This window comes from Bos taurus, chromosome X (assembly GCF_002263795.3).
Source record: "Bos taurus isolate L1 Dominette 01449 registration number 42190680 breed Hereford chromosome X, ARS-UCD2.0, whole genome shotgun sequence".
In the NCBI taxonomy this organism is placed as follows: Eukaryota; Metazoa; Chordata; class Mammalia; order Artiodactyla; family Bovidae; genus Bos; species Bos taurus.
Genome location: NC_037357.1, coordinates 129,854,749 through 129,870,499, shown reverse-complemented (window position 1 = coordinate 129,870,499; position 15,751 = coordinate 129,854,749). Strand labels below are relative to the sequence as shown.

The 15,751-nt window shown below is 45.6% G+C and overlaps 1 protein-coding gene across 5 annotated transcripts; it reads left to right on the top strand.

Annotated features, from left to right (window-relative positions):
• Nucleotides 1-4,255: 4,255 nt before the first annotated feature.
• On the top strand, nucleotides 4,256-15,393 carry TCEANC (transcription elongation factor A N-terminal and central domain containing). 5 transcript variants are annotated; one of them, XM_024987796.2, is made up of 4 exons: nucleotides 4,256-4,320; nucleotides 7,241-7,346; nucleotides 9,550-9,594; nucleotides 14,202-15,393. In XM_024987796.2, the coding sequence occupies exon 4, from the start codon at nucleotides 14,225-14,227 to the stop codon at nucleotides 15,359-15,361; it is 1,137 nt and encodes a 378-aa protein (XP_024843564.1). In that variant the 5' UTR covers nucleotides 4,256-4,320; nucleotides 7,241-7,346; nucleotides 9,550-9,594; nucleotides 14,202-14,224; the 3' UTR covers nucleotides 15,362-15,393. The 5 variants fall into 5 exon arrangements, with proteins under 5 accessions (XP_024843564.1, XP_059739282.1, XP_059739281.1 ...); XM_059883299.1 differs by lacking the exon at nucleotides 9,550-9,594 and having other exon boundaries at nucleotides 4,256-5,902; XM_059883298.1 differs by lacking the exon at nucleotides 9,550-9,594 and having other exon boundaries at nucleotides 4,256-5,907.
• Nucleotides 15,394-15,751: the final 358 nt, after the last annotated feature.

Genomic DNA, 15,751 nt, shown 5'->3' with positions numbered 1-15,751 from the left:
TTCTGGCAGCATGCCCTTGTTATGTGGGGAAAGGGGGTCTGTGGATGCTATGTACAGTGGTGAATCTGGGACAGTAAGCCTTCAGGCTGTGGGGTACAAGCACGAAAGACCAAGGAAGCAGCATACGTCAATGGATTTTAGTTCACTGCTTACATCTTGCACTTCCCTGGTGGCTCAGATGGTAAGGAATCTGCCTGCAATACAGGAGACCTGAGTTCGATCCCTGGGTTGGGAAGATCCCCTGAAGGACGGCATGGCAACCCACTCCAGTATTCCTGCCTGGAGAATCCCCATGGACAGAGGAGCCTGGTGGGCTATAGTCACAAAGAGTCAGATGCATGCTGCTCCCCTGATGAAATGCTCTTACAAAACGACATCCTTTTGAAAGAAAACCCTGAGAACTAAATGCAGTGGAGGCTCTCACAGAATAGTCCACGTCACAGGTAGATGCGTTCCTCACGGTAACAAGTCACTGACAGAGTGACGTTCCAGGGGGTGGGCTTCAGCTCGAACTTATTAACAGGAACGCGGGAGTCAGCTGAATAGACAGGTGGCGGTATTTGAGTTGGTAGCGGTGGTATTTGAGTTGGTATCCTTTCATCCCATCTCTTTTTGTACTTTTTCTCTATTTTTCTGATTACATGGATTGTGAAGCCCTCCCCTGCCAACAGTGACCAAGTAGTATCAATGTTGTTTCTCTGCCTCTTGAATGATATGTACCACCAAGTAATGGGAGCCTGGCTTGTGGATCCTTCATTCTCTCCTACTCTGTTGCCACAAATCTATGGTAGAAGAACTTCCCTTCCAGAGAAAGGGCAGAATGGAAAGAAGGTGTGGGAAAGGAGAACAACCGGTATGGAAATGACCTCCGGGTCACCCCAAGGGCAAGAGGATATTAAACGGAAATTTCCTGACTTTGATTTCACCTAGATCTGAGCTCAGTGTTTAAATGCCCGCTGAGCACTCTTCTAGAGAGACAGTCGACATAGGGCTAAGTGGGGAGCCCAACACTACATCTGCCAACCGTGGTTTGTCATCCCTTTTCAGCTGATGCACAAGAGAAGGCAAAATTGGAAGACGGTTGCTAGAATTCTAGAAACTTCCTCTGGCCTTTCCGGCAAGTGGAGAGGAACTTGAGAGAACCATTCAAGACAGGCTGACAGGCACTCCTGAACTGAATTGAAAGGGAACAAGGTGCTTGACTCCCTGGAAAAACCCTACAGGTGAGGAGCTAGTGGGGGCTGCTTAAGTCTACCTCTGATGGCAGAGGGAGCAGCCTCTGCTTCCAGGGCTTGTGGCAGGGTGGGGAGGAGGGCAGAGCTGCTAGGACTTTCCCAAGGGCTAAGTGCATAGCAAGCAAGTAGCTGGGTTGTTCTGGAAAGACCTCACTTAAGAGGCCTGTCTGCAGGTGGCCTGACTCAACAGAAGGCTGGGTGCAACATGCCACTAAATGCAGGAGCTGGTGGTCAACCACTGTACCATCTGAACCAGAGAATGGGTGAGTAGGGGCCCCCCAGCAAGGGGGGGGTCTCCAAAAAAATATCCCCAAAGTGAGCACACAAAAGAGGCAGCCTTTGAATATCAGCATCCAGAGTGCTCCGATGCCAGGTAACACCATCGTTAATTAGTTTCCTTTCACTGCCATAAAAAACTGGCTGGCTTCAAACAACAGAAATCTATTCTCTCAATTCTGGAGCTACAAGTTCAACCTCAAAGTGTTGGCAGGACCATGCTCCTCCAAAATCCTCTGGGGAGAATCCTTCCTTGCTTCTTGTGGCTCTAGGAGTCTCTTGGCTTGTGGTTGCATCACCCTGATGCCCACCTTGATCTTCAATGGCTTCTCCTCTGCCTCTGTGTCTTCTCTTCTGTCTTTTCTAAAGATACTCATCACTGGGGTTAGGGTCCGCCCAGGTCATCCGAGATGATCTTATCTCAGGATCTTTAACTTAATTATATCTATAAAGAGCCCCCCTCCTTTTTTAAAAAAATAAGGTGACATACATAGGTTCCAGTGTTAGGAAGTGAATATATCTTTCTGGGGGAGGCAGTGCACCATTCAATCCACAATACTAATCAGATAAAACTTTTTACCCCTCCTTCTTCCTGTGCTTATCCTGGAGAGCCCAGAAAATTGTGCAGGAAGCCGAGAAAGGGTACAAGAAGGACAGTGAAGGAATAGATCCATGTGTCCTTTGCTGGTCCACAGAGTTACAGATCACACCTGAACTGAGGGAGCATTGGTGTTTGAATTGGTTAAGTAATCGAAGATCTGATTAGAATGGACTTTTTAACAACTTAAGATTGTTTCTTTGTATTGAAAGTGATGAGAAAAATCTATGGGGAGGCAAGGGGAAGGGGAATTGGATGGAGGTAGTCAAAACACACAAACTTCCAGTTACAAGTTAGCTGCTGCTGCTGCTGTAAGTCGCTTTAGTCGTGTCCGACTCTGTGCGACCCCACAGACAGCAGACCACCAGGCTCCCCCGCCCCTGGGATTCTCCAGGCAAGAACACTGGAGTGGGTTGCCATTTCCTTCTCCAATTACAAGTTAGCAATAGGGCTATAATGTACACCGTAATAAAGATTATTAACAATCACTGTATGTTGAATATGAAAGTTGTTCAGAGTAAATCCTGGAAGCTTTCATCACAAGGAAAACAATTTTTTTCTTTTATTTTTATATGAGATGATGGATGTTCACGAAACATACTGTGGTCATCATTTCATGATGTATATGAGTCAAATCATTATGCTGTACCTTTTATACAGTGAAAGTGAAAGTTGCTCAGTCGTGTCCAACACTTTGTGACCACATGGACTATACAGTCCATGGAATTCTCCAGGCCAGAATACTGCAGTGGATTGCCTTTCCATTCTCTAGGAGATCTTCCCAACCCAGGGATCGAACCCAGGTCTCCTGCATTGCAGGCAGATTCTTTACCAACTGAGCCTCACAGGAAGCCCAAACTTATACAGTGTTGCACGTCAATTATATATCAATAAAACTGGAAGGAAAAGAAAAGCTGTTGGATTTGCTCAAGCCTCAAGCTCCAGCCCTAGAGCAGCCAAGATGCAGGAAGACAGCCAACAGTGTCTTTCAAGGCAGTGGTGAGGAAAAATTTAAAGTTTCTTCTAACTTATACCCTACAGAGCCGGGGCTGTTCAATAAATTAGATTAATAGGTGTCTCACTTTGTTCTTGTGCTGGAAACAATTTCATGGCAATAGCCTTTTGAAACTAGTCTCTTAGATTACATCTAGGATAAATCTGCAGTGCTTCAAGTTTTTAAGATGGAGTTGCTTCTCCTGTGTTACTGATTACAGCGTTAGTCCTGGTCCTGTCTCCCCTCCTTCTGGCTAAGTGGCTAAGTCACTTCGGTCATGTCTGACTCTGTGTGACCCCATAGACGGCAGCCCACCAGGCTCCCCCGTCCCTGGGATTCTCCAGGCAAGAACACTGGAGTGGGTTTTCATTTCCTTCTCCAATGCATGAAAGTGAAAAGTGAAAGGGAAGTTGCTCAGTCGTGTCCAACTCTTCGCGACCCCATGGACTGCAGCCTACCAGGCTCCTCCGTCCATGGGATTTGCCAGGCAAGAGTACTGGAGTGGGGTGCCATCGCCTTCTCCGCTCCCCTCCTTCTAGGTAACGTTTATCACGTGGCTCAATCATACAGTCACGCTGCTTCCTTGAACCGTCCCCCAAGTTACCCTAGAGTAAAGGATCAGCAAAGAAGGCTGCCACTTTCTCTAGTCCTACCATCAGGGTGTCTTTACGGGATCCTGGCAGGGAAAGAATGTGTACAGGTGGGACACGCAGCATGCACAAGGCTCCTTAATGAATGTCTTCTGCTTTCATATCAACTGATGCATGCGAGGGGTTCAATAAGTACTTGTTGAATTAATTACCGCGTTAAGTACACTCATTTTCGTCCTAAGTGTTGTCAACATTTAGCCGAGCGCAGTCTTGATGGGAAACAGAAAGGGTAGTTCAACAAACTTGGATGCTCAAGAGCAACAGTGGGGCTGCTTGTTTATTTCTTTTTATTTTTTTCAATTCGTGGCTGGCTGCAGATTGCTGGCTCCAGACCAGGACCAGATTTTGGGAGCTGCGGGGGGTGGGGGGTGGGGGGTGGGGCCAGCCTCTTGCCGGCAGATCGCCCTGCGCAGACGCCACTTTCCTATAACGCATGCGTTGAGTCCCGGGCCTTGTTCTCCAGTCTGAGGGATGATTGGTTGAGCTTCCGTGGTCCCGCCCCGGCACCGGAAGCCCTCTCGGGCACCGAGGACACCGAGGACTAAGGGGTTTCGTCCGTGCTTCTCGGTGAGCGGTGTTCAGGTTTTGCCAATGTCTGTTTGGCTGCACACAGGCGACCCAGTTGTTCCCAGTGGAAGCCCACCCCGCTCGGGGAGGGTCTCAGTGTTGCCGGGCCCGGTGACCCGGACGTGCTTTCGCCTTTGCCGCTGTTCCAGCTGAGCGTGGGTAGATCCCTCAGGGCCGCCGCTCCCTGCGTGCTGGGTGCCAGGCTGTCACCCTTGGAAGTCTTGCAGCCGACTTTGCTTGTGGCTCCACCCCACCCACTGGAACCTGAACCCAGGCCAGAGTGGGCTCTTGTGCCAGTCCCTTCCCCTCGTCCCTTCCGCTGGCTATTTGCTATTGGTCGTCATAAAGCAGAAGGGCGCTAGCGCAGTATTGTGCCACTTCAGAAACTGACGCTCCTGACAGCATAATTTCTCACCATAGAGGAAGAGGCTGCCTGTATAGCCAGAGAGGTGTATCTGGGTTGTGACTAGAAATTTAATTTTTCTCTTTAGATCTTAGGTCTAAACCCGTCTAGGTTATTGCTGATTTGTTACCAGCTTTTGGGCTTCCCTGGTGGCTCAGAGGTTAAAGTGTTTGCCTAGAATGCGGGAGACCCCGGTTTAATCCCTGGATCGGGAAGATCCCATGGAGAAGGAAATGGCAACCCACTCCAGTACTTTTGCCTGGAGAATCCCATGGAGGGAAAATCCCAAGGAGGGAGGAGCCTGGTAGGCTACAGTCCATGGGTTTGCAAAGAGTCGGACAGGACTGAGCGACTTCACCTCACTTTATTACTAATTTCAAAAACCTGTTTATATTTTTTTCTGTGGCCACTAGAGAGTTTTAAATTCTTTGTCTGGCTTGCTGTTATACTGCTGTTGGACACCACTGCCTGCAACCAAATCCAGCCTTTCTGTCTTTGAAAAAGATTTATCGTAGCAAAGCCATATCCGTTCATTTATATATTGTCTGTGGCTGGTGTATCTGACTCTTTGGGACCCCATGGACTGTAGCCCACCAGGCTCTTCTGTCCATGTAATTCTCTAGGCAAGAATACTGGAGTGGGTTGCCATTTCCATGTCCAGGGCATCTTCCCAACCTAGGGATTCAACCTGGGTCTCCCGCATTGCAGGCAGATTCTTTACGATCTGAACTACCCACTAACACAATATTTATTGTCTGTGGCTGCTGTTCCTGCTACAAGAACAGTGGAGCTGAGTAGTCCATACAGAAGCTGGATGGACTGCTGCAGCTGCTGCTGCTAAGTCACTTCAGTCGTGTCTGACTCTGTGTGACCCCATAGACGGCAGCCCACCAGGCTCCCCCGTCCCTGGGATTCTCCAGGCAAGAACACTGGAGTGGGTTGCCATTTCTTTCTCCAGTGCGTGGAAGTGAAAAGTGAAAGTGAAGTACTCAGTCGTGTCCAACTCTTAGCGACCTCATGGACTGTAGCCCACCAGCGTCTTCCGTCCATGGGATTTTCCAGGCAAGAGTACTGGAGTGGGGTGCCATTGCCTTCTCCTGGATGGACTACAAAGCCTAAAGTATTTACCATCTGGCCTTTTATAGAAAACAGTTTGCTGAACCTCTGCTCTAGAACAAGGTCAGGTATGGTAGATACATGTAAACCTCTTCATTGTATATATAATGAATATATATTATTCCTCTTCATTGCTGAATAATCCTCAGTTGAGCTTAGTGTGTGACATAGTTCCAAGGACTTTGTAAGGACTATCCCTTTTAATTCTCATATTAATCCTATGATGTTGCATTCTCCCTCCACCCCTCAACATGCTCATCGTACTTCTGGGAACTGTACCTTCTAGTCCTTCCTTATCCCCAAATGACTTGACTCCTGGGGACCTGATTAGCCCACAGGAGGCACTGTGCTGCTTTTGTTTTTTAACTAGGATATTTTAAAATGATTTTCTAAACTAAAATTGAGATAAGGTTGGTTTCCCGTGGAAGAAGCTGAGGGGCTTAGGCGCAGTGGGTACAAGCAAGCCAGTCTGTGGTGCAAAGGATGATGCTCACAAGCAGAGAGGGGAGAATTTGTTGAGTAATAGTGAGCCCTGGCCAGATGTTTGCGAGATGTGTATCAGTGAATGAAACAGACATCATTCTTCTGTGGTCTTGTAGGAAATGCTGACAAGAAAAAAATGATTTAGTGTGATACAGTCCAGTTCAGTCACTCAGTTGTGTCTGACTCTTTGCAACCCCATGGACTGCAGCACACCAGGTTTCCTTGTCCATCACTAACTCCCAGAGCATGATCAAACTCATGTCCATCGAATCGATGCTGCCATCCAGCCACCTCCTCCTTTGTCGTCCCCTTCTCCTGCCTTCAGTCTCTCCCAGCGTCAGGGTCTTTTCCAATGAGTCAGTTCTTTGAATCAGGTAGCCAAAGTATTGGAGCTTCAGCTTCAGCATCAGTCCTTCCAATGAATATTCAGGATTGATTTCCTTTAGGATGGACTGGTTTTATCTCCTTGAAGTCCAAGGGACTCTCAAGAATCTTCTCCAGTGCCCCAGTTCAAAAGCATCAGTTCTTCGGCGCTCAGCTTTCTGTATGGTCCAACTCTCACATCCATACGTGACTACTGGAAAAACCATAGCTTTGACGAGATGGACCTTTGTTGGCAAAGTAATGTCTGTGCTTTTTAATATGCTATCTAGGCTTGTCATAGCTTTTCTTCCAAGGAGCAAGCGTCTTTTAATTTCATGACTGCAGTCACCATCTGCAGTGATTTTGGAGCCCAAGTAAATAAAATCTCTTACTGTTTCCATTGATTCCCCATCTATTTGCCATGAAGTGATGGGACCAGATGCCGTGATCTTCGTTTTTTGAATGTTGAGTTTTAAGCCAGCTTTTTCACTCTCCTCTTTAGTGTGATATGCACCATGGGGGAAAAAATGTACAAATATTTGATGTTCTTAACAGGTTTCCTCCTCTGTAAGATGGCGGTAGCCCTGTACCTGTGAAGATGGAGATGAGCGTCTATAGCACACAGACTTTCTCCACGTGCAGTGCTTTCTGCTGTTAGGAGGTAAGTGCAGGAATGAATGCAGGGGACTGGGTACACAGTGACACTGTGTCAGAAAACATTGCAGTCGCTGGTTGGATTTGTAGAGAAGGTTTTCAGGCGAGTTGTGCACAGCAGGTTTTTTGTTTTAAACATTTCACAATTTAATGAGGCTCCCTCCAGCAGAATGTGAAGTCAGAGAGGTGGTGTGCATTCAGCCCTGGAGCATGTCGGGAACTGCCTTTGGGTGGAGGCCCACGAGCTGGGTCGGTCCTGCTGCGGGAGAGGAGTTGTGCCTGTGTGCTCAGGGCCGTGGTGATGGCTCTGGTTTAGATCACAAGTCACCTGGAGAGCTTCAATGTGCCCAGGCCTGCCTGCAGAGATTCCAATTCATTCTGTCTGGGGTGAGGCCCTGGCATTGTTTTTGTTTTGGCTGTGTAAGTTCTCCAGATGACACGGATTGGCAGGCAGGAGTGAGAGCCACACACAGGCTCAGAGAGCTAGTGGAGCAAAGTCATTGAGCTGGGGGATGCAAGTGCCTGCCAGTGATTCAGTCAGATCACAAAGGAGGCTGGAAAGGGGCTTTTCACTACTGGCCAGGGACCTTGGGCTCCATCCTGAGAGCAGAGGGGAACATCTGAAGGGCCTTAAGCAAGAAAAGGAGGGGGCCTTTTGCTGAAATCTCTAAGAGAAGATGATCCCTCTAACAAAATGTCGTGCGTAGAGTGAAAGCAGTGAAGAACTGGAGCCGGCCAGATAGCAGGAAGTAGAGGTTTGGTTTGTGTATCCCTCCTACGTGTGCCCCTTAGCAGCGGTGTCTGTCCTTGTATTTGCCAGTTTCTTGTCTGTGTTCTGCTGGGCTATCAGCTCCTTTATGGCAGAGAGTATCCCGTTAGGTTCAGCATCTATCGTGTACAAGATACATAACAGATATTTATTCAGTGAACTGTGTAGAACTCTAAACTGGACACACAGCCTACTTCATCTTTTTATGGCAGTTCTCAAAATGTTGTATCCCAGTTGCTTACATACTACAGCCTCCTAAGGCAATAAATTGCTTTCTATCAACATGACTGTCCTACAGGGAGAATAGAAAGTTTGACATCATTGAAATGTTGCAGAAAATATGGAAGAGAGACACACAGTTCTTGAGGTACTAGCCTACTGTATTCCCTGTTTGCCTGGCAAAGTAATAAAGCCTGGCCTTACAAAAATATATATGGCAGTTTCTCAAAAAATTAAAAATAGAATGCCTATATGATCCAGCAACCCCACTTTTGGGTATATACCCGACAGAATTGAAAGCAGAAAGATATTTATGCATTCATGTTCATGGCAGCATTCTTGACAAGAGCCCAAAGGTGGAAGCAATTCAAGGGTCCATCAGCAGATGGATGTATAACACAATGTGGTCTACCCATCCAGTGGAATATTATCTAGCCTTGAAAGGAGGGAAATTCTGACAGACACTCCGATGTGGATGAACCTTGAGAGCATTATGCTGTGTGAAATAAGCCTGACACAGAAAAGCAGATACTGTATGATTCCACTTATATGAGGTATCTAAAGTAGTCGAACTCAGACAGTAGAATGATGGTTACTAGGGAGTGCAGGGTAGAAAGAAGTGGAGAGCTGTTGAACAGGTGCAATTTGTTTTGCAAGACAACTAGCATTCCAAAAGCTGGTTGCACAACAGTGTCAATGTACTTAATGAACTATCCATGTCAAAATGGTTAAGATGATAAATTATATGTGCATTTTTACCACAATTAAAAATTTTTTAATGTAGAGGAACAGTAAATAAAAGCGTTATGGAATGAAGAGCAGAGTGCTTATATATATGAAACCTTTAACTTCAGTAGATTTCCATGAGTAAAGAAAAAGTTTCAACGAACAATGCTTCCATCTCCCTGAAGCCCTGAAGCTACTATTAACTTCGCCTTCAGAATCTCCTTAAAGTTCTGACCTTTCATTGAGAAATTTGACCTGAGTTAAAGATTGCCTAACCTCCTTGGGGGAACTCTAGACCAGTGTCTTATTAACCCCCTTGCTGACATTCAGCCCAGTTCAATCCTGCTTTCTCAGGTAACGATGCGTAGAGAATGAGTGTAGAACGTGAGGAGACTGAGTCCTTGCTAGGAAACGTTCCCACACATGGGGGAGGGTTCAAGTGCCCTGAGCTCCTTGTGACCGGACCATCGTGACTCCCTTGCTTGACTTCCTCCAGGTCCCGAGATCTCAAGCGGACACTGCTGAGAGCAGAAGTCAGCAAGTGAGGATGTGTATTTTTAATTTTTCTGTGCTGTCTTGCCTGCTCTTTGTTGACTGGGCCTTTGATTATTAGGAAGACCCTTTCTACTGTTGCAGTGGATTTCAATGAAATAATGACATTTACAGCAACATGGATGGACCTAGAGATTATCATTCTAAGTGAATAAGTCAGAAAGAGAAATGCAAATACTATATGATATCACTTATCTATGGAATCTAAAATATGACACAAATGAACCTATCTATGAAACAGAAACAGACTCACAGACATAGAGAACAGACTGGGGTTGCCAGGAGGACAGGGTGAGGGAGGGAAGGATTGGGAGCTTGGGATTAGCAGATGCAAACTGCTGTATACAAATGGATAAACAACAAGGTCTTACTGTAGAGCGCAGGGAACTATATTCAACATCCTGTGATAAGCCATCATGGAAAAGAATATGAAAAAGAATATTCATGTATAACTGAATCACTTTGTTATACAGCAGAAATTAACACAACATTGTAAATCAACTACAATAAAATTTTAAAAGGAACAATATATAAGTAAATGGGTAGGATTGTGTTCCAATAAAACTTTATGTACAAAAAAATTAATCAGTACATAGATCTTCATTCTGATCATTCAGAAAAAGAAATGGAATTCAAAAAGGAAAGACAAGGATCTTGAAGTACCAGTTCTCGATAATTAGACAATACCACTTACAATCCAGAATCAGTGGCCCATTGAGTTCTTGTTATCTGACTTTAAAAAAGAATAATAAATAAAAAAGACCACCAGGTGGTAAAAATACAAGACCCAGAACCTTGATCATGTGCACTATGCAATGGGGAAAACCAGTAGGAACCTCAGAGTTGTAGCTGTGGGTGATCACCTGTTCATATTTGGGGATCAGGTTTGAGGGGAGACGGAACTGTTTGCAATGCAGCAGTGGGCTTCTGAGGAAGGTGAGAGCCGATATGAATGCAGTCACAGGTGAGGTGAGGCTTCCCTTCTGGTGTCCTGATTCCAAGGGGCAGTAGGACTGGGATGATCCATGAACCATGGCATTTTTCAGTAAGCAAATCTCTGGAATATATAGGGTTTATTGTGAAATTGTAATAGACCCATAACTTTTCTGGTTAGGAAAACAGTGCATGTGTATACATCAATAGAAAATATAAAAAAAGAGTAAAAGAACAAACAAAAATCACTTAAGGGCTTGCCATTCAGAAAGTAACACTGTCAGGAAATTTTTGTATCTATTTTCAGTCTTTTGTCTTCACACGTGATTTGTAAATAAAGTTTGGATCAGACTTTAGATCCCACAAGCTGTGCAGCACGACCAGAAAAAAATAGTAAAGATAAAAATAAACGGACTTTAGATGTTGTTTTTATTTTTATTAATTTTTAGCTTTTTTTTTTTTTTTTGGTCACACTGCACAGCTTCTGGGATCTTGGTCCCCCGAACAGGGATTGAACCCAGGCCCTCAGCAGTGAGACTACTGAGTCCTAACCACTGGACTGCCAAGGCATTCCCTCGATGTTGTTTTTAAAAAACAGCTGTGTTCAGATACACTTTTTATACTATTAGTTCACCTAGTTTAAGTGTATAGTTTAGTGGGTTTTTTTAAATCATATTCACAGCTGTGCAATGGTTACCACAGTCAATTTGAGAGAAGAATTTGTACCTCCCCCAAGAAAAGCTGTGTACCCATTAATAGCCACCGCCTCTTCATTCCACCCCACTGGTTCCCCGATTCCCTCCATCCCAGCCCTTGTCCACCACGAATTTACATTCTGTCTCTAGATTTGTGTATTCTGGACATCTCATGTAAATGAAATCATACAATATGTGGTCTTCTGTGTCTTCAATTTAGCATAAAGCTTTGAAGGCTCATCCATGTTATCTGTATCAGAATTTCATTTTATTGACAACATCCCATTGTATGGATATATTAGGGTTTGTTTCTCGATTCCTCAGTTGATAGACATTTGTATTGTTTCCACTTTTTGTCTGTTACAAGCCACGCTGCTATGAATGTTTGTGTGCAAGCCTAACCATTTGGAACCTCATCGTTTCTTCTAAGTTTGCAGAAAATTCTTACAAAAACAGCCTCCACATCTCCCATTTCCTTAAAGTAAATTTTTAGAAATAGAATTGCTGACTAAAAGGACCTTAAGCTTTACAGCACTTGTCAGGTGGTGTCTAGGAAGACTGCATTAACTATCTCTATAATCACTTCAGTGTGGTGAACCTGTGTGTCTTTGGTGATTGTTATTTAATATCACGTGCTATAATACAAGAGTCCATGGAGTCTTGAAAAGATGATATCCCTGCCATCAAAATGCTTTTGTTCACATTTAGACCAAACAGGCAGATACAGATCCAAGGGTATTTTGTAGGCAAAGTTGTGTGCATTAGGTGGAGAGACAAAGAGACGGGTTAGATAAAGTGAACTTTTGCCTCCTCGGGATGAGGTTCACACAGACATAACCAGCTTTTTACACCTAAAAGTGGTGGTGGGAGGGCGGAGAAAGGAAATGGAACGAAACTCTGGCCTAGGGACCCGTTAGTCCAAAGTCCTAAACCCTCTGGATTGCAGAGTCAGAACCTTGACCCCGATGTTCAGAAGATGTAGACGTCAGCACCGCATGGCCTGGTGACTGTTGGGGCCCATCTGACCTGCGTCCAGCTGCCTCCCAACCTGTGGTGTTTCATCATTTCTGTAGATTCCTTGGGACTTCTGAACAGCATCTGATTTTGGCTCTGTTTTTCATGCTTTTATATTCAGAAAAGTCCTACTTCAAGACTATAAAATCAGGGAATTCCCTGGCAGTCCAGCAGTTAGAACTCCATGCTTCCACTCCAGGGAACCCGGGTTCAGCCCCTGATCAGAGAACTAAGATCCCCCAAGCCAGTCAGTCAGTTCAGTCGCTCAGTTGTGTCCGACTCTGCAACCCCATGGACTGCAGCATGCCAGCCCTCCCTGTCCATGACCACCTCCTGGAGTTTACTCAAACTCATGTCCATTGAGTCAGTGATGCCATCCAACCATCTCATCCTCTGCTGTCCCCTTCTCCTTCCGCCTTCAGTCTTTCCCAGCATCAGGGTCTTTTCCAGTAAGTCGATTCTTCGCATCAGGTGGCCAAAGTATTGGAGTTTCAGCTTCAGCATCAGTCCTTCCAATGAATATTCAGGACTGATCTCCTTCAGGATGGACTGGTTGGATCTCCTTGCAGTCCAAGGGACCCTCAAGAGTATTCTCCAACACCACAGTTCAAAAGCATCAATTCTTCGGTGCTCAGCTTTCTTTATAGTCCAGTTCTCAAATCCATATATGACTCCTGGAAAAACCATAGCCTTGACTAGACGGACATTTGTTGGCAAAGTAATGTCTCTGCTTTTTAATATGCTGTCTAGGTTGGTCATAACTTTTCTTCCAAGGAGTAAGTGTCTTTTAATTTCATGGCTGCAGTCACCATCTGCAGTGATTTTGGAACCCAAAAAAATAAAAGTCTGCCACTGTTTCCACTGTTTCCCCATCTGTTTGCCATGAAGTGATGGGACCGGATGCCATGATCTTAGTTTTCTGAATGTTGAGTTTTAAGCCAACTTTTTCACTCTCCTCTTTCACTTTCATCAAGAGGCTCTTTAGTTCTTCTTCACTTTCTGCCATAAGGGTGGTGTCATCTGCATATCTGACGTTATTGATATTTCTCCCGGCAATCTTGATTCCAGTTTGTGCTTCCTCCAGCCCAGCATTTCTCATGATGTACCCTGCATATAAGTTAAATAAGCAGGGTGACAATATACAGCCTTGACATGCTCCTTTCCTGATTTGGAACCAGTCTGTTGTTCCGTGTCCAGTTCTGTATGTTGCTTCTTGACCTGCATACAGATTTCTCAGGAGGCAGGTCGGGTGGTCTGATATTACCATCTTTTTAAGAATTTAGGTTCAGCCCCTAATTGGAGAACTAAGATCCCACAAGCCACAGTACAGCCAATAAAAGCTATATATTAAAAAAAGTAAAACTATAAAATCAGCAAGGACTTCAGTTTAAATAGCTGAACACGGGGGAAAATAGTCTGGCCTCCTCAGCCTTTCCCCATGGACGCTGACATTGGCATGTTTTCATTCCCAACATAGCCACCAAATTCCACACACAGGAGTTGACTAGTCTTGATCTGGAAAGGGCATTCATTTGTAAATGTAGAGATGGGAAAGTTACAGCAGCTCTTTCAGCAAGCCTCCTTTAAGCAATTGTTAATGCAGAGGCTGTTTACAGGGCCGCTGTTTGTTTTGTTGGTTTTTTTTGTTATTGTTTTAACTACTGAGACTCATACTTTTGAGACTGAACCATACTGCATTGCAGATTGCATTTTCTAACATGTCACACCCACTTTTATCACCTAACTCTTTCTCTGCCTGGCTCAGATGGTAAAGAATCCACCTGCAATGCAGAAGCTCTGAGTTCTATCCCTGGCTTGGGAAGATCCCCTGGAGAAGGGAAAGGCTACCCACTCCAGTATTCTGGCCTGGAGAATTCCATGGATTGTATAGTCTCTGGGGTCACAAAGAGTCAGACAAGACTGAGCGACTTTCTTCTTCTTTTTCTCTGCCTAGGTAACTGGCAGAGAGCACGGTGCATGTATGACGGAGCTGCGCCTGGCAAACACAAGCTTGAGAACCTGGAAAGCCCTTTTTTCTTGGCAGCTCAAACGATGTCTGACAAGAACCAGATAGCGGCCAGAGTTTCCCTTATCGAGCAGCTGATGTCTCAAAGGAATTTTGAGGATCTCGGCCATCACCTCACTGTGCTGGAAACTCTGCATGTAACTCCAGAGCACCTTCAGGAGACGGGGGTGGTCAGGGCGGTGTACAGAGTCCTCAAAAACTGCCCCACAGGGGCTTTGAAGCAGAAAGCCAAGCGTTTGCTGTCAGAATGGAAAGCGCTGTATAAGGATACTCTCTGCAAGCCAGAGGGCAGCCCTAAACGATTTCCTCCGGGTGGAAGTCAAGAAGAAAATCGAGGACTTCCTCCTGACCCAAATCAGGAGGAGGAGGTACGGGGTGGCTCAAGGTATAATTGTCTGGTCACATCCCAAGATGTGGCGGGATCTGTTGAAACGATCATGCCGGAAGACAGCTGCAGCAGAGTGGAGACTAAGGCAGTGCCTCTCAGTGCCTGGGACCCTCAGTCCACCGACCTGGCAGAGAGTGGGCAGCTGGACCCCATAGTGCCTGTGAGAGCCAGATGCACAGAGCTGCTGTACGAAGCTCTAACTGCTTCCTCCCCATCCCAGCCCAGAGCCCACGTGTGGTCCAACTTGGCACAAGAAATCGAAGCACACGTTTTTGCCCTTCACCCTAAGAACCTCCAAAAATACAAAACATGCATCCGCAGCAAAGTGGCCAATCTAAAGAACCCCCGCAATTCTCACTTACAGCAGAACTTGCTCTCTGGGACCATGTCTCCGAGAGAATTTGCCAAAATGACCGCCATGGAGATGGCCAGCCAGGAACTGAAGCAGTTGAGAGCCTCCTACACGAAATCTGCCTTACGGGAACATTACCTGCCCCAAGTGGTGGAGGGCACACCGACGAGGAAAATAAAATGCGAGCGCTGTGAGAAATTCAACTGCCAGGTCACTGTCATCCCCAGAGGGACACTCTTCCTTCCAAGTTGGGTGCGGAATGCAGGCCCAGATGAAGAAATGATGACCTATGTCATCTGCAATGAATGTGGGGAGCAGTGGTATCATAGCAAGTGGGTGTGCTTGTGATTATAAATAAATGTTCTTTTAACAGCAGATAACTGAAGTGATATCTTTTATCTGTACCACCTTTTTATGCTTGTCTTTTAAATCTTATACATACTATTCTTTTTCTTAATTGAGGTATAGTTAATTTATAATGTTTTACTAGTCTCAAGTATACGTATGGCAAAGTGATTCAGTTCAGTTCAGTCGCTCAGTCATGTCTGACTCTTTGTGACCCCATGGACTGCAGCATGCCAGGCTTTCCTGTCCATCACCAACTCCCAGAGTTTACTCAAACTCATGTCCATTGAGTGGGTGATGCCATCCGACCATCTCATCCTCTGTTGTCCCCTTCTCCTCCTGCCTTCAATCTTTCCCAGCATCAGGGTCTTTTCAAATGAGTCAGCTCTTCCC

Bases quoted from the DNA above. Each gene is read 5' to 3' on its own strand.
- TCEANC (XM_059883300.1), top strand. From the start codon at position 14,225: ATGTATGACGGAGCTGCGCCTGGCAAACACAAGCTTGAGAACCTGGAA.